The 22036-nt window shown below is 32.7% G+C and overlaps 3 protein-coding genes across 9 annotated transcripts; 1 reads left to right on the top strand and 2 right to left on the bottom strand.

Annotated features, from left to right (window-relative positions):
- Positions 1-525: 525 nt before the first annotated feature.
- Positions 526-3860, bottom strand: LOC108823445 (splicing factor U2af large subunit B). Of its 6 annotated transcripts, none has more exons than XM_018596652.1 (13): positions 3479-3538; positions 3247-3326; positions 3132-3171; positions 2896-3004; positions 2586-2665; positions 2438-2485; positions 2295-2354; positions 2140-2200; positions 1946-2058; positions 1394-1840; positions 1158-1293; positions 979-1046; positions 526-880 (listed from the first exon to the last, which is right to left on the bottom strand). In XM_018596652.1, exons 4-13 carry the CDS (start codon positions 2897-2899, stop codon positions 740-742), a joined length of 1158 nt encoding a protein of 385 aa, XP_018452154.1. In that variant the 5' UTR covers positions 2900-3004; positions 3132-3171; positions 3247-3326; positions 3479-3538; the 3' UTR covers positions 526-739. The 6 variants fall into 6 exon arrangements, with proteins under 6 accessions (XP_018452154.1, XP_018452155.1, XP_018452149.1 ...); XM_018596653.1 differs by having other exon boundaries at positions 2586-2662; XM_018596647.2 differs by lacking the exons at positions 2896-3004; positions 3132-3171 and adding an exon at positions 3741-3860 and having other exon boundaries at positions 3479-3654.
- Positions 3861-12707: 8847 nt separating this feature from the next.
- LOC108828451 (phosphatidylinositol 4-phosphate 5-kinase 8) lies at positions 12708-17144 on the top strand. Of its 2 annotated transcripts, none has more exons than XM_018602154.2 (10): positions 12708-12920; positions 13199-13377; positions 13465-14520; positions 14593-14760; positions 14912-15077; positions 15272-15382; positions 15470-15657; positions 16196-16356; positions 16448-16613; positions 16694-17144. In XM_018602154.2, exons 2-10 carry the CDS (start codon positions 13367-13369, stop codon positions 16971-16973), a joined length of 2307 nt encoding a protein of 768 aa, XP_018457656.1. In that variant the 5' UTR covers positions 12708-12920; positions 13199-13366; the 3' UTR covers positions 16974-17144. The 2 variants fall into 2 exon arrangements, with proteins under 2 accessions (XP_018457656.1, XP_018457657.1); XM_018602155.2 differs by having other exon boundaries at positions 12712-12867.
- Positions 17145-20538: 3394 nt separating this feature from the next.
- LOC108825396 (agamous-like MADS-box protein AGL97) lies at positions 20539-21180 on the bottom strand. The gene has a single exon (XM_018598690.2). It carries the CDS (start codon positions 21148-21150, stop codon positions 20539-20541), a length of 612 nt encoding a protein of 203 aa, XP_018454192.1. The 5' UTR covers positions 21151-21180.
- Positions 21181-22036: the final 856 nt, after the last annotated feature.

Below are 22036 nucleotides of genomic sequence, written 5' to 3'. Positions count from 1 at the left end.
ATCATATTTATATACTTCAATATGTTAGCTATTTTTCGAGTTAATATCTAACTATTTTAAGTTGATTTAAAATATAAAAAATAATCAAAAGTAAACATCTAAAGTAGATAAACAATAATCAAAACACCAAAAATACTTAAAATATATATATATATATATTTATTCTTCATCTAAATATTTAAGTTAAATTTGTTTTAATTTTTAATTTAGGTACTTTAGCTTACATTTTACTCAAATTTACATGTTATATTTTTTAGATTTAAGGATATTTAAAGATATATAAATTTTTAAAATTTAAAAATAATTTAAACGGGTTATCAAACCCGCAAAGATATAAATCAAACCGGAACCAAAGTTTATAAATACCCGAATAGAGTTAGAATCTTTAAACTCGAAAATCTCAAACCCGAATAAATTTTAACCGAATTCGAATGGATATCCAAATATTTATCCCTAGCTTAATCAATATAAAAAGATCAAATATTATAAATATAATATTTAGTATAAATAAATAAAAATTAAAAATGAAAATTAATACCCGTGCGGCATGATCTAGTAAATATGTTCGAAGAAGTTACCATACAGTTTTTTCCAGGCAGGAAAGCGAAAAGTATATGTAGTTTTAGGTTACTAATATACAGTCATAATCTCAACACACCAATATATCTCCATGCATAAAACAAAAGCAAAAGGATTCAAACTTGTTGCTAAGAAGAGGTCCAAATAAAGTAAAGAAAGATCAGCAGCCTTCGTAGTCGCCTTGCGCATACTTGTTTTCAGGGTAATACAAAGCCACCACTTGGTTTCCTCCAAACTTTCTTCCATTCATCCCCGATCTTGCCTTTGCTGCGCCATCCAAGTCCGCATACTCTAAGAACACCTGCATTGATATTAAATATAATAAAAAATATCATTAAGAGGGATGTGTTTGTGTGAATGAAATAGTAAGAAACTGCTTCTCTGAGCTGAAAACCGAACCTTCCCAACTCCTGGTGTTGCATCACGATCCGGATTGGGCCTCGGAATCACTACATTCACCAAGTTACCTGCACACATGAATGATTTATCAAAAGTTCCAACCATGTAAGAAGAGCTTGAATGCGTGTATAAATGCCATTACGTCAGGAACATAAACTCAAAAAACTGAAATTGCTTACCGAATTTTCCACCTTCCTGTCTCATGTCCTCCATTATGTCTTCATATTCTTGATCGTCGCCAAGATCATTAGCTGTAACTACTTGAGTCAAACAGACAATCTTGGTGGGCGTGCCTCCTGGTTGTAGCATACGCCTCTGTTACACAAGTTCGATACAACACTTAAATTAGTGATATTCAGAACGTTTAGATATATTAGTAGTAAAAGGACAAAGCATGAAGTAATCAAACACTCACCTGTAAAGCAATCTGCTGTTGAGCATGAAGTAATATATCTTCTTGCTCAGGCTTAGGTTGAACCGCACCTTGGACTGCACGCCTCACTGTAAGTGTTTTATTGCCCATCTTAATCCCGTTTAGAGCAGCACATGCAATATCTGTGACTGAAGGATCCTGGAATACACAGAATGCGTATCCCATCGAGTTTCCAGTTTCCCTGTCTTTAACCAAGTTGAAACCTCTTAGCGGCCCAAAGGACTCCAAGAGCTCCCTGATCTGATCCTCTGTCAAGTAATAGGGAAGCCCACCAACAAATAAGCGGTCCGGAACCTCAAGCCCACCAGTAGACACCGAAGACAATCCAACAGCCGCCAAGTTGAGATTGGGATTAGGCTGGCTCGGACCAAGAGCTGCGGCAAGGGATGGATTATAGTCAGTAGGCCTCTTCACCTTTACAGGAACCCCCTGGAGATGAGCAAAAGCTAACATGTTAATACTGACAATACACATTGTAATTAACAAAGAAGAATAAGACTGTACATCTAAACTGAGTAAGAGATAATGAACCACCTCTAATATGATTCCGTCTAATGCCATTGCATTACTAGCCTCTTCAACAGATCTCATCTCTACAAAAGCGAACTTCTTTTCATGGTTTATGTAAACATTCACCACCGCATCGCCTATGAATGAAAAGAGAGAATGATTTATTGTCTAGGGCTTGTCAAAGGTATAAGACCAAAAAAAAATGAAAATTTTGATACCTGGCCCAGCAGTGTTTCCCCCAACGGCTGACATCACTTGGCTAAAGAAAGCTGCCACCGACTACAATATGCAAATCGATTCTCAGTAGTAGTCTTACAATGACATTGCTAAAATTTAAAATGATTAAAATAGACAAAAAAAAAAGTAACAAAACCTGCTCATTTGCAGTGGGTGGAAGGCCACCAACATAGACTCGTCTAGCGTGCCTAGTTGCCTGCGATCGTAACAAAGTATTAGGAATGGAATCTTGACAAAAGGTGAAGAACCATAAGATAAAATAGAATTGATATTTCTTACCTGCTGAGTCATTGCCTGAACTGGCAATAAAGGAAGCGCTCCCAGTTGCTAGGTGAGAAGAAATCATGAGACGTTATAAGTACGTCTGCATAAAAAACAAGAAAAAAAAAAACTTAAAAGAGACGCAAGTAACAGTACGGATCTATACCTGATTAGGGATCATTGCAAGCGCGTTGGGGAACATCCCTGGAATATTAAAGGTAGCTGGCACACTAGGAACCTGGGCTGCTAGAACAAGAGAAATCATCAGAAATTATTACTTTCCGGATGAGCAGAGACCAACCAAACAACAAGTACAAAGCTACATAGAACACCCTTCCTACCAACTAAACCCGCTGATTACAGAACAAACCAACATCTTATGAACTTTAAAATATGGAAAAGCATAAATGCAAATGTCAAAATTTGTTTAAGGCTAGAAAACAGCCATATAGCTGCCAGTTGAAGATGAAGAATACCCATGACAACCGTTGCAAATCACTGATTGCTCCTTGTACTATTAAAAGCTAGAGAGGTCGGCTCATTGTCCGCACACGTTGGGGAAACTAACCCAACATAGCCTTCTTACTACAAAAAGATAAGACACAAAACAAACACCACCAAAAAAAAAGACAAAAAAAGGTCTCTCAGTTCCAGAACCACTTCACCAGAGAGCATGGATTTAAAGTGGTGTGCAATTAAAAATGCAGCTTACCAAAGTCAGACCGTGTAATTGACTATGATCTTTTCCAAAACTACGTACAATCAAAAACAACAAGGCAGTTAAGGAATAAAATAACGTTTTGAGTAGATGATGAAGGACGATATACCTGCTGCTGCAGCAACGGCCGTAGTAGGAGCTAACATTGCAGAAGCAGGGGGCCGTATATCGAATCCACTTACCCTCTTCCTGAAAAGCGGTCAGACATCAGTAGAAACATCAGTTAGGAACAGACATTAAATAAACATCAAAGATCACACTAAATCCTTTGTGTTCATACATTCACAAAGAATAAACCTCAAGCCATGTAAATATAGAATATAACAGAGAAGCCAAGGTACCTCTTGGAGCGTGTCCTTGACCTTGAACGTGATCTATGTTCTGACCTTCGACATCTGTGATGATGATGATCATCATCATCTCTCTCACTACGGTCTCTATGATGGCGGCCTCGCTCCCTATCTCTGTCTCTTCTCTTCTCTCTTTCACGGTCCTTGACTCTGCTTCTTGAAGATTCCTGCGCAACACAAAGGAAAACAAAAAAAAAGTCACATAATCGAACAAAGAAGATGTGGTGAAGATCAAGTGCACTGCAGCACATACTCGAAATTTGGTGTCTTCGTTCTCCAGAGCTATGTGGTTCTCGTTTTTGTTGTTGCTTTCATCATCGGCGATTCTATTCATCTTCTCCAATGATTTGTTGATTAATGGAGAGTGGATTTGTCTAAGTTTATACTTTTTATAGGTTAAGGGTACTATGGTAAAAATTGATTGGAGTGGCTTTCTGTTTAACCCGTTTTAACCGGCCTACTACACCAAACCGTAGATGCGTTTCAGTAGGTCCAAATTCATCAATCATGGGCCCTTATTATTAACGGGTCTACTATATTTGAGCTTTTTCATATTTGATCTTTCCTGTCTTTAACAAAAATAAAATATTTTGCCACAATTAGTAGTATACACAGTACTAAAATCATATTATACTGTTTCAGTTGACATAGTGAAATGAATGAAATACAACTTCATATATAGCCATATAGGTAGAACTTGGAAAATTTATTTTTAAAACTTGCTTCCACCCCTTGCAAGTCTAGGACCGACTCCGTATATAGGTAGAACTTGGAAAATTTATTTTTAAAACTTGATTAGCAGAGCATTAACATAAGCATTATCAATACCATTAAAACATGACCATTCCTGAATTATACCCTTAATGAATATTTTAAATTTTCCAAAAATGTTTTTAATTATATGAACAAACTAAAAAATTCATTAATGGCATTATGGTCTTTCGATTTTGTGGGCCTATTTCAACATTTAGATGGGTTTGCTAACTAATTAAATGGGTTATGTTTTTATATAATCAAATTCAAATTCCATAAACTTTTTAATATCAATACTACAAATTAAAGTCTTAATAATTTTAATAAGTTGATATTAGAGATTGAAATTCTACATGAGGATGAGACTTAATCAAAAATATTATTGGCCAGTTTATATGTTTAGCAATATTTTATATAAATTATAAATCTTTAAAATTATATAATAGCCCAAGTAAGTATTTCGGATAAAACCAATGTTTTGAAAACCGACCCGAACACTGAACCGGACGATTTACCGGGTTACTGAGTCATTGAGTCGACTGCAGGTAAACCGCGGATGAACCGCAGATTAATAAATAAATTAGTTTTATTATATAATAATATATTAGCTAATAAAATATAAAAAAATAAAAAATATATAAAACTAAAGTTACTACTTTCTAAATATCTTTAAAACATAAAATAATAATTTGGATATGTATATATTTTATGTTTAATAAATATTTAGAATACTTAACTTAACTTTTTATATTTTTATTTTCATTTGATATACAACTAAAAAAATTATCTACTGGTTCAACCGGTACCGGGTTTTGGGTTTTAGTTGGTTTGAGTGGGTTTTTGCGGGTTTTTAAATTTTGGGTTTTTTACAAAACCCAACCCGAATTTTTTTTCGGTCACCAGGTTTTCTGGTTCAACCGCGGGTCCGGGTCGGATTTTAAAACACTGGATAAAACCATTATTTAATTTATTTACAAACATAAAATGGTTGTGACGCATTTTAAATTTCGTCATACTGTCACTGTAACAAAACCGCATAATTGAGACTTGATCATGTCACAGTTTATATAATTAAAACAAAGAATTATCAATCTTTATATTGAAAAAATAACAAAAAAATACCCGCCTTTTTAAAAGCGGGTCAGAATCTAGTGTTCATTATTATCCAATCAATATTTATTATAAAAACATAATTTAAGTAAACAGACATGATTCTAATTGATCTCTTAGTTGATAAAAGGTTTGTAAACAGTATTTTCTAGCAGCTCCAATTCCTGTTATTGAAACATCCATTGTTGGCATTTAATTTGTTATAAATATAATAGCTCAAAACAATTCGTTAAAAGCGTATCAATTGTCACCATCGTAATCCCCAACAACTTGCAAAGGATCTTCATTCAAAATTTGAAGCCGACATAGCATACTTATCATTAACATTAAAAAACTCGATATATAGTTTCTTAGTTGGACGCGCTAATCATTGTCAAATTGATACTAATACATTAATCCCTCGAAAATAATGGTTGGTAGTGTAAGGTTAGGCGCCAGTTATATGTATATAAGAAATTGGGCATCGTGGATAGGATCGACCCATCGTTTGGTGGGTGGGGAACGAATCAGATTCACATTAGAGACTTGCTTATTTGAAATCTAATCTATTAATTTAGGGATTATCTATTATTTGAAGTTTTCATTTAAATTTTGGACTCTTTCATAGTTGTTGCTAAAATATATCATGCCTCATATACAATGCAACCTACCAACTTAAATTAAACCAAAACTTAACCACCATAGATTAGTTAAAGAAACCTAACCAGTAACACTTTTATAATATTTTTGGTTAATCTCTTAATATAATTAGATCATATAAAACTGAACCATTTTTAAATCAACGAGTTCCATATCATTCCAGACATAAGAAAAAAAATATCCGACTCATTTACAACGTAAGTATACAAAGACCTTGTATGCTTATGCTCATTGATCTTCCAAAAACCAAATAATTGTGGCATAGACCAACATAGGCTCATGTTCGTATCACTAACTTTACTTCCATATATTTACTCTTCACCTACATCATATCACAACATACACAGTTCTGCAAGAACATGATTTTTTTTGTTCAAACAACCAAATAATGGTGGCATATGGTCAGTAGATTTTTTAAATATGTTTTTTATATATTACATTTTACGAGACTATGTGCATAACTATGTGTATAAGTTAAAAGGTAAAAAGTGTGACAAGACAAATTATTATACTAAAAATGAAAGAAGATTAAATACAAACTAATAACAAGTACAACACAAATTATAACACTATTAAATTCTATATATATTTAATAAAATATTATATATATGTCTAATATGTATATATATATATAAATGTTACACAAAATATATATAATATTATATACACATATTATAAATACCATATATTATTAATTGAAATTTGACAAATCAATTTCCGCCCTTTAGGGCGGGTCCTAATCTAGTTTGATATTAAATTAGTGATTATCATATTATAATAAGATACTTAAAGAATGTAAGATCTTGATACTTAGCAACTAGGAGTACGGCAAGGAGAGGGACAAATTAAAGGCAGAGACCGAAGCGGGCCATTCTCTTTTCTTTTGTCTCGATGCGTTACGTGACAACAACATCTTTTTATTTTATTTAATTTAATGTTACATATGCTTTCTATACAATCACATGCTACTCTTGTGTTTTCAATTAATTATTTCGTCCTTTTCATTTCGAACAACTCTTTCTGTTCTTTATAAAAACCTGAATAGAATTTTTAAAGCAAACAGAAGTTAAATGATTGTTTTTTTCAGAAGAAAAGACAGAAATAGTGATATGCATTTACTGCTTACCGTTTACTTTTGAAGTTTTCTTCTTGTTCATAGATGCGTCGACCAATAAAAACACTGTGTAAAGAATTTCGTACGCATCTCATCGCAAACTTTGAAAAAGGAATTTTGACAGAGAAAAATTTGCACATACAATATATTTTTATGAATGACGTAAAGATAGTAGAGATATTAACTTTCAGCAGATCTTTCAATCGTGATATAAGATCTTACCTTTCTATGATCTTCGAGGATATTCGATAACAGAGAGAATGCAACTTATATTCGATAAAGCCATGTTACAAAAAAAATGACAGAAAAATTATGCAAAACTGGGAGAAAAATAAATACAAATATTTTTTTAAAGGTATAGAATTAACCGGTTAAAATCAGTCTCTAACCAATATGGAACCGTCGGCCGGTCACTATAAATACATTTTTTCATAATTTTGTTTGACTTTTTAATTTTGTGGGTGATTGGTTGAGTTATACAAACTTTCTTTAACTTTAATTTATATATACAATTTTTAAAACTATCAGTTGTAGAAAAATATATGGCTGTAAAAATATATTCATATTATTTTATTTTTATTTTTTTACCGTTACAGTGCATAGACTACGGTAAAAATTTACATACTAATTTTGTATCAAAAGTTTTAAAGCTACATTCCAACTAACCACTTTATTTGATTTGTTTTATTCCATATATTACTCCAATTTTTATTTTAAATGGAATAAGTTTTACTCTAAATCATATTCCAATTTATAATAAAAACAGAGTAATCAAAAATAAAATAAATATATTACTACTTTTATAGATTTAATTTTTTTATTCCAAAATAAAATAGGGTCATATCATTTTTACTTCCATACTATGGTAATGAAGTCGATGCTCTTAGTCTACGTATAGAGTCAACAAACCCAAACATTCAAAACCGAACAGACATGTCCAAATTTACAATTCACTCGAAAATATCCTAAAACAAAAAGAATATGAGATACAACAAAAAACAGTCGAATATTGTGGTCTCGAATTGAAACGATATGTAAACTTTCTTGTACGTTTTGGTTACCAAAACTAGATGGGTTTTTTACCCAAAAAAATTTAGATGGGTTCTATTTAAATTAAATAAGTAAATTGTGTTCTATTGTGTTATACATGCAATGAAAAACGTGGTATTTCAGGTATTTTTTTGACAGCTACATCTTTTTTTTATGACAGCTACATCTTTTTGTCACTAATGTATATATGATTTTTAATGTCAATTTTGGTGTGCTTTGTAGCTATATATACGATGACGATGAAAGACCACAACGATGAATTTCGGTTTTGTGACTGTAGTATAGTTTCCCATACGCAATGATGACTCACGCTTATAATTTATATAAATTACAATTGTATTCTGGAAAATTTGTTCATTGGATGCTTTGAACGTTGAACTAAAATTAAGACACTAGTATTTTCGTAAGGATAGATCGATGTTGTCTTCTTGTGTTTGGTCATGTTCGGGTGGATCCAGATATTTAAAATACATATGCATGCATACCATCCACTCCACCTCTATATTTTAAGATATTCGTAGCAAATTTTGAATTCACGTTCGTATGAAAACAATCGCATTAATGGCAGATTCGCCGTAAACACGTAAATAATTAAACGGTCACGTTCATGTAGTGTTTCTAGTCTAGTAATTGTCGAAGATTTTGGATCTTACTCATACCAAAGTTTGGCTATTAGCAATAATTAAAAACTGACATCGTCTAAGTTTGACCTTTTCTTTCATGAAGAGTTGAACTGAGACCTAAAATGAGTTTCCATTGGTGAATTATGTCTTCGTTGAGTTTTGAATATACTATAGCTGCGAAAGTAAGATATTAGGTATTAATTTTTTCTTACTTTAAATATTTTAATAACTAGAATGTTATAAGTTTATATATCCATACATTTCCAGAACAACGTTTAGAAATAAAGTTCCAACCATTGAAATTTTTTCTGGGATAGCAGATTTTTTTTTTGAAAAAAACAAACCTACAATTATTTAGATTTCTATTACTCAATCTAAAAGTTTTAGCGAGAAATAGATAATTTACGCGTTGGCTGTTTATGATAAAAGGACACGTTCAGAAATATGGCGAATTCGACAAACCATGCATATAGATCAACATAGTTTTTTTTTGAACTAACAGATCAACATATAGATCAACCCAAATTTTTACTTGTTTATTGATTATGTTTTTTTTCTTCCGTAAACTAGAAAGTATCTGCGCTTTCTATCCAAATAATCCATTCAGGTCAGGAACTAGTCCGCACTAATATCCATAACATAATGTAAAGCATCCCTTCCAATAAAAATCAAATTAGGAGTGCAATGAAATCTACTATGATCACTAAACTTCTAGTCAAACGAACCATTGTTTATTGAATATGTTGGACGATATTCAATCCGTTTTCTAATATTCATACGATCTACTTTGGCCAAAAAAACAAAGTATCTGATACAATTTTAGATTATTCAACATATAAGATTTAATCAGATGCGAAGAATCATTTTTAAAAAGAGTAGCTTTACCAAATAAAAAATATATGTTTTCACCGTCCATTATCTAAAATGAGTCTGATGTACATTTTTGACAACATGTTTGGCTAAACGCCTAGAAAACCACCGATTCAGAAAGTCAAATCAGAAGTAGTGAATTAACATATAACATAGTTGAAAGTGAATTCATCGCACCACGTGCAAACTTATCCGTCACTGTATTTTATGCTTTTTGAACATATCTGATCTTGAAATTAGAGAAAAAAATTTTACTATGGCAAAATTCCTCTATGTGTGTAGTAAACAGTGATCATTCTTTAGAGGATGATACCATCTTCACCAGTTGAAAACAATTCGTTACAAATACTACGTTTGAGAACTGTAAGGTCTTCATGCATTTTATAGCCCAAATCAAAATTTCATATTTCGCATGTAAAAGTGATAGACTTCGTCGAAGATTCATAGCCCCATTATAACATCATTCATATCTGTTCGTTGACAGTACCAACCCTGTCTGATATACATCTTTATCGATAAATATAATCAAATGAGATTCTAAGCATTGATAATTATCAATGGATATATTATGATTAAATAAATGAAAAATAAGAAAAGGAGAAGAAAAATAATATAACTTTTCATTTGATTTTCTAAAAAAATTTGTAACATACTTTAATTTAATTTTAACATATGCTTTTATATCAACAATTATTTTTTCTTTTTTTTCTTCAAAATTTAATAACTAAAAATGGAATATTAATACAAATGAGATACTTAAAGTTTTTTTTTTGATAACCACGGTGTGTTTTTAAATGATTTCTAGATCTAAATACTAATCGACATGAGGCTTTGCATCTTCATACACTTGAAACTATTAATTCCATTTAAAACGCAACTAGGTGGTCAGTGCAAATCAAACCTAGATTGTAGTAGTTTCAACCGAACCCTTTCACTACTCTTGACCAACGCGTCCTAGTTAGAATTTTCGCTAATAAAAAATGCTCTTAGGCGGTTCTTGAAGACTCAAAAAGACATAAAATCATTAGAATCTCCAGTGGAATGGTACTCTATGTATGATGCAGTTCGTAGTAAAATCAACATAAATATCTACATTAACCTAAGTATTAGAAATTTTTCTATTATAAATATTAGACAAGTCTTAAACAAACTTTTTCAACCAATTATTGATCTAATGAGTTAAATAAAGTAATCTAATGAGACAAACACAATAGTGAACGTCTCAGTTTAACTGTAGTGGATTTTTTCTTTTACTTATTATAATATATTCGTAGGAAGATTCGGGATCAAAAGTCCAAAACTTGTTACTCCCAAATTGACAAATCTGGCCTACTTAACACTAACCATTGTTCATCACCTTATGTGCAAACAAAAAGTTCACAATCCTTAATTCATTTTTAAACCTTGGGTGGATGGAAATGTTTTCTTTTATTTTTACAACCATATATCCTTAACCAAATAAAAAAATGTTATCTTTTAAATTAAGCATTTAGAATGGCAAACCATAATTGATTTTGAGTTATACGCATGTTTAAAAATATATATTTTGAATATGTATAACATTTTCTTAAATGTGAGAAAATATTGCAAATATGTATAAAATCTTTTACAAGTTAGAAAAACATTAATAAATGTGTATTTAAGATAACGTTCTTGAATGTATATTTAGAAATACCATTATACATGTGTATTTATGAAGAATTTTCTAAAATTTAAATTATTGAATATTGAGGAAGACATTTCTGAATATGTATAACATTCTTCTAAATTAAGAAAATAATGTTAAATATGTATAACATGTTTAAAAATGTAAGTAAAATTTTATAAAAGTGCATTTAAGAAAACATTTTTGAATGTACATTTTGGAATACCTTAAGATTTTTTTTTAAGTATTCAAAAATTTCTATACAAATTATTTTCTGAAAAACTGTTTTGTTCGTTTATTTTATCATGACACAAATGTTATTAGTGACTTTTTCATTGAATGCTATTTTAGAAATACGATAATTAAAATGCTATTTGTAGATTTGACCTTATAAAGACAACTTTTTTTTACATTACCTTATAAATACAATTTCAATATAAAATTTCATCCAGCTTTACATGATTCCATGATAATCTAATTAACTATATTACACTATAACAAAGAATTATACCATATTAGAAATTTTTTAAAACTTTGTTTTCACTAATCTATTCAGAAACCACATCTTCTAAAAATCTAACCCATAGTTTAAAAATATTTATGAACCATAAAATTCATATTTTAATCACTAAGAAAACAATATTTACTAGAGAAATACTATATGATAATATTAAAACATATTTTTGTTTTGATATAGCATATACGAAGAAAAATTGTTAAAATACTCCCTCCATTTCTTTTTATATAATGTTTTGAAAAATGTTTTTGTTTCAATTTGTTGTATGATATTTAAAAAAAAATTAGGTAAAATATTAAAATATTAGTTAAAATATTAAAAAGTAATGTGTCATTTTTGTCTTATTCTAAAGAATAGTAATGATTAGTTATTTTTAGTTACTTTTTGTTGAAATCAATTGGTTTTAACAAAAGTAGATTTTTTTCTTAATTTGTATGTTTATCCTCAAATATCATATAAAAAGAAACAGAGAGAGAGAGTAGCATTTATTAAAAGTTAAAAAGTCTTTTTCACTTTATTTCAATTTAAAAGGTGGTATCAAGTTTATTGAAAATTTAGAATTCCCTAGAACAATTTAATCATTTTATTCTTAAAATATATTATTTTGAAGATTATTCTCTTCACAGACTACTTTTTTAGAATTTCTATTTCATGTTATCAGATACATTTGCGCTAGTATTTATTAGGGGAAGTTAGAACACAAATTGACTAATGATTGTACCAGTCTATACTCTATAGCAGCCCTATACTAGTTTTTTTAACCTTATTAGGTCTTCGGTTTGAACCGTACAATCCCAAACAAAAAAAATCGAAAAACCGACCTTGTGGTGGGAGGCCACAGAACAGAAAAAATAATAAAAACTTTTCAAATATTTAAAAATAAAACAAAAACCAGATCGGAAAATTCAATTAAGAAAAACAAAAAAAAAAAACTCCAAAGACTGAGAGAGAGAGAAAGGAGAAGAGCTTCGTGCATGGGCAACAACACATTTAGACAAGAAGAGAGTCTCCGATTGAAGCAACAACAACGAAGACTAATCATCCTTTCTTCAATCTAAGGTTTCCTTCTCCTTCTTCCTCTGCTTCTCCTTCTCAGCTTCAAGGGACTGGTGGTGAGTATTCGATGATTATCGGATTGCTATCATTTTGAATCTGGCTCTCTCTCTGTTCCTCGATTATCTCATCGTCTTACTAGCTCGTAAAGTCATTTTCCGCGTGATTCCTTAGTTACTGCTCAGTATTTTTACTTCAACGATGGTGTTCTCTCTCTTTCTTTTTTTTTTTTGGTCTATTTACTTCTAAAATTACTTAAAAAATCGGATTGAAGACTATGTGCTTTGAGCTGTTTGAACCTTAGTTTTGGTTTAAAACTGAATGGATGCTTTGACAGGGATGCATCATTGGTGAATGCCAGCTAGTTAATGGTGGAAGAAGTAATGATTGGTATGATTTGCATCTGATTATAAACTCAAAAGAGTTAAGAATGATCCACAATTATTGAGTACTATATAAAATGTTGTAAGAATCGAATCACCAAAGTGAGTGCTTGCTTGTCAAGATGGAAACAAGGTGTGTGATTAATTTTTCCCTTCCTTCCATTTTTTTTTGGTTGTTCAGATCTGAGGTATGATTTTTTTTTTTGGTATTTCACCTCAGGCCTGAAGAGAGAGAGTTCTCAAACGGTGACGTTTACTCTGGTCAACTCAGAGGAACACTTCCTCACGGGAAAGGCAAGTACGCGTGGTCTGATGGAATCACCTACGAAGGTGATTGGGAAGAAGGCAAAATCTCAGGGAAAGGAAAGATTCAATGGCTATCCGGAGCCAAATACGAAGGTGACTTCTCTGGAGGTTACCTTCACGGCTTCGGCACGTTGACATCCCCCGACGGATCCGTCTACAGCGGATCCTGGAGGATGAACGTGCGCCACGGGCTAGGCAGGAAAGAGTATCCCAACTCGGACTCGTACGATGGGTCTTGGAGAGAAGGGTTGCAAGATGGGAGTGGCAGTTACACTTGGAGTAACGGAAACAGGTTCATTGGGAACTGGAAAAAAGGTAAAATGTCTGGGAGAGGGGTTATGAGCTGGGGGAACGGTGATCTCTTCAACGGGTTTTGGTTGAACGGTCTTAGACATGGCTCTGGGGTTTATAAGTACGCTGATGGAGGTTTCTATTTCGGAACCTGGTCGCGTGGGCTGAAAGATGGGACGGGTGTTTACTATCCTGCCGGGAGTAAACACCCGTCTTTAAAGAAGTGGCATCGGCATTTCGGTTATAACGACACCGGGAACTTTATCCTCTCTCATGAATCGTCGTTAAACCTCGAGGAGATACGGAGTTCGAAAGCTGTGTCGAGGACTGTTTCTGAGATAACCACAAGAAACTCGGGGAGAATGTCTGAGAGGTTCCATGATGAGAACTGGAGTACGAGTGATCCTCCGAGAGATTATATGGGTCATGGGCCGTTGTCCAAGTCTGCGCGGTCTGGTGACTCTGGTCAAAGCGAGGGGCGCGGGAAGAACCCTATAGTGTTTGAAAGGGAGTACATGCAAGGAGTTTTGATTAAAGAGCGGATTATGAGTTCTATTGACATGTCACGCAAGGCTAGACCTCTGGATGGGCCTAAAGAGGTTACGATTAGCGCCTGTGTGTCCTTTCTAGGGGGGAAATGGAACTATTATCTGATGCTTAATCTCCAACTCGGTATAAGGTAAACCAAGGCTAGACCTTTTGTACTAGTTGTTCCTCTTACGCAGTATAACTTTTGAAGTTGCTTGCACAGGTATACTGTTGGGAAAATCACGCCGGTGCCTCGGAGGGAAGTTCGTGCTTCTGACTTTGGCGAAAGAGCTAGAATCACTATGTTCTTCCCCAGAGATGGTTCCCAGTATACGCCTTCACATAAGTCCATTGATTTCGATTGGAAAGACTATTGCCCTATGGTTTTCAGGTTAACATGTTTTCTTCCTCCATTATACCAAAAACGCTTTAGACTCAAGGAACAGTTGCATTAAAAGTTTCCATCAATAAGTCTACTGTATTCAAGATTACTATGTTCCTCAGATTATTTACTGTGCATGTTTTTCAATGGCATGTCATAGGAATTTGAGGGAGATGTTCAAACTAGATGCTGCAGACTACATGATGTCTATCTGTGGTGATGATGGTCTGAGGGAAATTTCCTCACCTGGGAAAAGTGGCAGTATCTTCTACCTCTCTCACGATGACAGATTTGTGATCAAGACATTAAAAAGATCTGAGTTAAAGGTTTTATATAGTATAACTTAAACCAAGCTATTACCTTTATTTTTGGTTGTGGGGCCTGATTCTTGGTCCTTTTGTTTCTTTTTCTTGCTCCCTTTTAGTCTTTTAGACAATGCCTATGGAGTCTAGTCTTTGTCTTTAAACATCGCAGGATCTTATTTAATTTATGACTGAAAGCATCTTTTTTTTTCCTGTAGGTTCTACTTAGGATGTTACCGAGGTACTATGAACATGTAGGGGACCATGAAAACACGCTCATAACGAAGTTTTTTGGAGTACACAGATTAAAACTCAAGTGGGGAAAAAAGGTAAGGACATGTTTGATCTATCTTATATATCTTAAGAGTCATTATATTCCGTTTCTTTTAGAATAAATCGTTGTGCGGCTCTGATAGGTACGCTTTGTGGTCATGGGGAATATGTTTTGCACAGAGTTGAAGATTCATCGCCGCTATGACCTTAAGGGCTCTACTCAGGGGAGATTTACAGAAAAGAGCAAAATCAGAGAAAAGACTACCATGAAAGATCTTGATCTAGCTTATGAATTTCATATGGACAAGCTTCTACGAGAGTCTCTCTTCAAGTGAGTTCTCTACTCAAATCCTTTAATAATGGTTTTTGGCTTCAGTAAAAAAAATAGGCTGTACATGTCACTTGAATGATAATATTTTCTCGTTTTTGCTACCAACTCTTTAGGTTTATGTGTCATGTGAGTTTCCATATAAGCCTGCTTTCTGTTTCTGGGAACATCTTGTGATCATATCTCACTCGTCAAGCAGTTTTTTTCGTATGATTTTGTAAATGTTTTTATAATAATGTAATTAAGATGATAGAAAAATCTGGTGGAGAGGAGAGGTTACACCAAGTGTCTTTGGTTTCACTGCTGTCTCATACATACGTTTTAGAAATAAGATGCTTGCTATTCTCTCTGCCTGTCCTTAAGCTTAGTTCCACTAGTGATTTTTCGTTTGATGCTTTTCTTGGATTTTCCATCATCTTTAAATTATCAATGCACCTAATCATCTAAATTGCAGTGCTCTAAGCACAATGAAATTGTTTTAGTTTTGCATTCTTGTGTGTGTCTAATCTTTTGTGGAACCTCTTTGTTTCGAAAATGGCAGGCAAATTTTGTTAGACTGCTCGTTCTTGGAATCTCTGCAAATCATAGATTACAGTCTTCTGTTGGGATTACATTTTAGAGCTCCTGATCAACTTAATGATATCCTAGAGCCTCCCCATGAAATGTCAGATCAAGAAACTGATAGTGTTGCTTCTGTTGAAGGTAGGCCTCACCTCGAATTAATGTTCATTTAATTTAAGTTTATATCTTCCGTCCAGCGTAGATAAATATGCTTTCTGTTGTGCTTCTTCAGTCGGTTTGCCTCGAGAACCATCCATTCCTCCAAAAGGACTGTTATTGGTTACTCACGAACCTAGTTCCGTTAATACTGCCCCGGGTCCTCACATCAGAGGAAGTACACTACGAGCATTCGCTGCTGGGGAGAAAGAAGTTGATCTCATTCTACCTGGAACTGCAAGGTCAGTCACTTCCCATTCTCTTGCAAGTTAATCTTTTGTTCACTAGATATAACACTCAACCATCTGGAATTGAACTTCAGGCTCCGGGTACAGCTAGGAGTAAACATGCCAGCTCAAGCCCACCACAAACTCCGTCAAGACGAGGAGGAATCTGGAACGGTGGAGCTCTTTGAAGTATATGATGTGGTTATTTACATGGGCATCATCGACATCCTGCAAGCCTACAACATGAAAAAGAGAATGGAACATACTTGCAAGTCAATGCAGTATGATCCAATGTCAATTTCAGCCATCGAGCCTACACTTTACGCTAAACGGTTCACTGATTTTCTCCTCAAGGTTTTCCCAGAAACAGCATAAAGAGAGAGATCAAATGGTTTCATATGATTTGACCCGGTCGATATTATTTCTTACTGTTGATAAGCCATAAAGTACTGAGGGATTTGGCTCGTAATGTTATTTCAGTCTATTTATGTACACTAACATTTAGGATCTTATACCCTAAAATAAAATTTTCTAGTATTGAGTATATTTGTACTCGGAGGTCAGGCACATCTAATACAAAAAATTGATTTTCTTGTGTTTCCTCAACATCAACTACCTCATGGGTATGCTTCTTCATGGCTAAACCAAGATCCATTATTCTAAGGCTTCAAGAGATTGTGAGGCTTAAGATCTCTGTTATGACACAAGGACAAGTAGTTAGATCAGAGAATTATTTTGTGGGGTTATTTTCTCAAATAATATTCAGTATACATGTGGAATACCTCTATAATAGAAGTACAATATGCTTTGATATATTCCTCTAAAATAGTAATCTCTAAATATAGAGAAAAAAATAGAAGAATGCATTTTTTTCCTCTATAAATAGAAAAAGAAATAGAAATCTATCTTATTAAAGCTGAAGTACAATTTCGGTGTGTTTGGAAACATGAATTGCAGTTTAAAAAGAAAGTTTGATTGGAAACATGGATAACAATATTAAATGAGAATTGTTTGGAAACATGGATAGCAGTATATTTACTTTCTTTTATTTACATATTTAGTCATTGCATTTATAAAAAAAAAGATATTTCCTTTTCGTAATTTTTTTATTTACAGATTTTACCACTACATTTAAAATCAATTTAAATTAATTAATTGTAATTCCAAACTTATCTAAACAAATTGATGTCTCCATATATTGATCATTATTAATATGTAAAATTACTATTAAAAAAATATTTCACATATTTTAGTCAAACACATAAAAATATATATTTTTTTTATTTTTTTACAAAATCAGTTAGGCATAAACATTCGGATCATTTAGGTACGAGTCGTTTTTTTCGGGTATAGATTTTTTTGGGTTTTGAAATTTCTTTTCAGTACTTCCTTTTTGTGTTTTTTATTTATAGATTCTACCACTGCATTTCAAATCAATTTAAATCTATCTTATTAAAGGTGAAGTACAAATTCGGTGCGTTTGGATACTTGGATAAGATTAATAAAAAAATTTGGTGTGTTTGGTTATAGCTATAAAAAATGGAGTGTTTGGAAACTTGAATAGTAGTATCTATTAATTGTGTTTCCATATTTCACTTAGTTTAACAATTAAATTAATTATATTACCTTAATAATAAATTACATCATTAATTATATTACCATAATAATAATAGTGCATATTTTTATTTATTAGTTAATCAATATTAACTTTGTGCCAATTATAAAATCAAAAATGCTAAATAATTAGGTTTTACATATAATTAAACATTTGGTTTATTTTATTTTACTAAAATATTTTTATTTTAGTTACAATCGGTGGAAAATTACGTACCCAAAAACATAGTTCAAAAAATATGTTTTGTGAATAAAATAATAACTTAAATCAAAATACTTAAAATGTCCTACATTTATTGTCACTTAATTTTCCACTCCATATAATTATTTTACTTGATAAAAAAAACTCTTTCTATTTCAATTAATTTAGCAAACACACATAAAACAATTTTTTTATTAATTTATATAATCATTTAGACATGAACATTATCCGTCTATTTAGGTACATGTTGTTCTTTTCGGGTATCCTTTTTTTTTGGTAACCAAGTCCCGCTTGAATATTATAAACTTATGTGTGGATTTTGAGTTGGATCATTCTAGATCTGGATGAATTCGGTTCTGATGTATAGGAACCTAAAAATATCTAAATAACCAATGTATCTAAAACGGGTTCGGATATTTGTAACAAAAATAACCATATAACCTGATTCGGTCCAGATCTTTTGAGTATCGTTAGTTACCAGATCTTTTGAATATCGATGTATAAAAATATATTTCACGGGCCAATTTAACAAAATATTAATTGGTTCAGTTGAAATAAATATATTTTAAAAAATTATATGAACTGAAAAAATCACTATAAGAGTACTTACATTTGGATTCAAATCATTTTCTTAATAACAAACTACACAAATATGTTGATTTGTATACAAATTTAAATTACAATGTAAATATTTGATTGAACACAATTAATACAGAAATATGTCACATTGTTTAAACAAAATATCAAAGTAAACAGTTGCGTTCTAAAATCATTTATTTTAACAACAAGCCAAATAAATATGTTGATTGGAGAGGGAATAAAATAAAGCCAGAGAAATACATAGTTTACCAGAGGTCAAATTTATTATAAAAATTTTTTTACTAAGATAAATACATTCAATAATTACAAACAAATAATATATTTCATAAAAGTAAAAAATAATATCCGCGCTTCGATATGTTGATTGGAGAGGGAATAAAACAAAGTCAGAGAAACACATAGTTTACCAGAGACACTATGTGTGTCAAATTTATTATAAAGAAAATTTTACTAAAATAAATATGTTCAATAATTACAAACAAATAATATATTTCATAAAAGTAAAAAATAATACCCGCGCTTTCGAAGCGCGGGTCAAAATCTAGTTTCTATTATAGAGTAAAAAATAGAAGTGGATTGAAGTAATTTCATCTCTAAATGCTATTATAATTTATAGAGGAGCAATGAATTGGAGATGCTTTTAAATGTTTTTCATTATTTTTATTCCATCAAAAGTTATCAATTGTCTTTACTCTATTTCAATATGGAAGAATCTATTACTTGACCAGTGTAGGTTTAAATTTCAATCCATGTGGTTTACATGATGCTCGTAATAGATGATCGGTCTATCTCCAGAAATCGGGTTTGAAACTCTTGCCTTACCAAGGAGTCGATAGGCGAAACGGCAAACTGATCACTTGCATGTGTTAAGCATTAAAAACCTATTTGATGTGCCGACATCGGCCACAGTCATTGACGGGTCTTTCTTATCAAGAGCAGAAGCAATCCTATGAAATCGACTGTCATTAGTCGAAAGACATACTAAACTTAGATCAGACAGTATTGTATAGTCCATTCTGTATCATTAAGTGTGTTCTTCACCATGTCGACCTATTTGATGTGCCGACGGGGGCTGCGGTCATTGCCAGGTCCTTTTTCTACAAAGTAAAAGCAATCCTATGAAAATCGACTGTCATTAATCAGAACACATTCTAAACTCGAATCAAACAGTATTGTATAGTCCACTTTGTATCATTAAGTGCTTTTCTCACCATGTCGACCAGATCAGCCGATATAATTTATTTTTAAAAAAAAGAATCACTGTAAATTTTGGGTCTCTCTGATTTTGACCCTTACAATTTTACAACTTCTTGATATGCGCTTACACTAATTATAAGGTATAAAACTCTGTATAAATTGTTAAATTGTATTGCATTATTATCTTTCTCGACAAACCAAACCCAAAGCTTTTCACAAAGCCTAATCAAATAAGTCAAAAGCACAAACTAGATAAATAAATAAATACACGGCTAGATTAGTTAGTTATAAACCTAAACGAGACATGATGCGTAAAAGAACATCGTATCAAAATTGATCAATCCTGGCATCACTAAAAAATTCCTCATGATGAGGCAGATCATTATCCTCCACATTCTCAACCAAACAACTTCCAGAACCAGAAGCTCCTTCAAGTCTAGTAATTTGATTCGTCATCTCTTCGTTGTTGTTCCTCTCGGTGTCACAAAGCTGAAGAACCTCCTCTTCATGGATCACTACATCTCCATCACTTTGATTACTCTTCAAAGCATCTAATCGTAGCCTCAAATTGTTCAACATCCTGGAAACCGCATCAGTAGCTTCTTTCAGTTCATCTATGTTCTCCGATCTTTCAAAGCCTTCGTCTTCCCACCAAAACCCTAATCCTGACTTGTTCTCTTGTTCTGTCGGAAGAGGACACCTACCGTTGAGCAGAGAGGAAACAACGTGGTCGACAGAGGAGTGGCCAAAGGAGTAGAAAGCAGCGTGAGAATTGGTAGAAGGAGGAGTCGCTAAGATTGCGATTTGAGTAGAGGAAGAGAGAAGACAGAGCTCAGCAGCTTTGCGGAAGAGACCGTTACGTCGTTTCGTGAAAGCAACCGATTTCACTGTCTTCTTTTCGATCTCCTCAATCTTTATTTTACGCTTTGTGCCTCCCATATTGATGTTGTAACAAAGAAAACGAATTATGCAGATTCTTTGCATGCATCTTCATCTCCTTATACTAGTATATTCGTATTGATTCGATTCTTTATTTAGAAATATTACATAATGGGTATGTTCTGAATTACCATTTTTACTACTTAAGTAAGTCTTCCTTTTAAATGCAATGATTATTCCTTTCTTGGACATTCGAATCCGTAAAAAAAAGTAAAACTACACAAGATTGAATATTTACCATGAATGGAATATACTACTCTGAGGAAGTCTGATTTTTTCCATATGTCAAAACCCTAACCTTGGAGATGGTTCCGTGCAAGAGAAGTAAACACCTAATAACGTCTCTTATGCTTCTGTTGAGTGCTGCAGCTACGAGGTGATGGCGGAGAGAGATGCTTCACAGGAAATATAAGTCGAACTGGCTTTTGAAGGAAAGAAGAGTGATGACAACGGTTGTGATCGTGAAGATAATGAGATGATCTAATAAATATTAGAGTTTCCAATTATAGAATGTATGCACGTTACTTGGGCATGGGTAACATAATTAAAAAGGGTAAGTTGACACGTATGGTCTTATGAAAAAGGATAATTTGAACTGTGGATGTGGAATATCCTACATTATATATTCCCACATCTGTTGGTTATCATGTCGATCAAGGGTTTATAAACAGTTGCATCTTATAAATGATTGTCAATTGGTGGGAGTTCATGACTCAAATTCGTGGAGATCGTACCCAGAAGATCGAAAGATTAAGGCTCCATCTCTATCGGATGAGATGGACCAACCTGTTCTCTTACCGGTTGACATTTTTGAATTAATTGTTAATATATTATAGGAAATTAATAAAGCTCATGGGAGTCTGGGACATGTGGCTTAAGCCTAAAA

The sequence above is a fragment of the Raphanus sativus genome, chromosome 9 (assembly GCF_000801105.2).
Source record: "Raphanus sativus cultivar WK10039 chromosome 9, ASM80110v3, whole genome shotgun sequence".
Classification (NCBI taxonomy): Eukaryota; Viridiplantae; Streptophyta; class Magnoliopsida; order Brassicales; family Brassicaceae; genus Raphanus; species Raphanus sativus.
Note: the sequence above shows the minus strand (reverse complement) of the source record. Positions and strands in the feature narration are given on the sequence as shown.

What these genes read in the sequence shown, in the direction of transcription:
- LOC108823445 (XM_018596647.2), bottom strand. Translation starts at nt 3,821, where the DNA reads ATGAATAGAATCGCCGATGATGAAAGCAACAACAAAAACGAGAACCAC. An exon ending in TTGCAATGATCCCTAATCAG is followed by an intron (nt 2,486 to 2,585) that starts GTATAGATCCGT and finishes CTTCTCACCTAG; the next exon opens with CAACTGGGAGCGCTTCCTTT. An exon ending in TAGACGGAATCATATTAGAG is followed by an intron (nt 1,841 to 1,945) that starts GTGGTTCATTAT and finishes GCTCATCTCCAG; the next exon opens with GGGGTTCCTGTAAAGGTGAA.
- LOC108828451 (XM_018602154.2), top strand. An exon ending in CTACGAGAGTCTCTCTTCAA is followed by an intron (nt 15,658 to 16,195) that starts GTGAGTTCTCTA and finishes CGAAAATGGCAG; the next exon opens with GCAAATTTTGTTAGACTGCT. An exon ending in TAGTGTTGCTTCTGTTGAAG is followed by an intron (nt 16,357 to 16,447) that starts GTAGGCCTCACC and finishes GTGCTTCTTCAG; the next exon opens with TCGGTTTGCCTCGAGAACCA.
- LOC108825396 (XM_018598690.2), bottom strand. Translation starts at nt 21,150, where the DNA reads ATGGGAGGCACAAAGCGTAAAATAAAGATTGAGGAGATCGAAAAGAAG.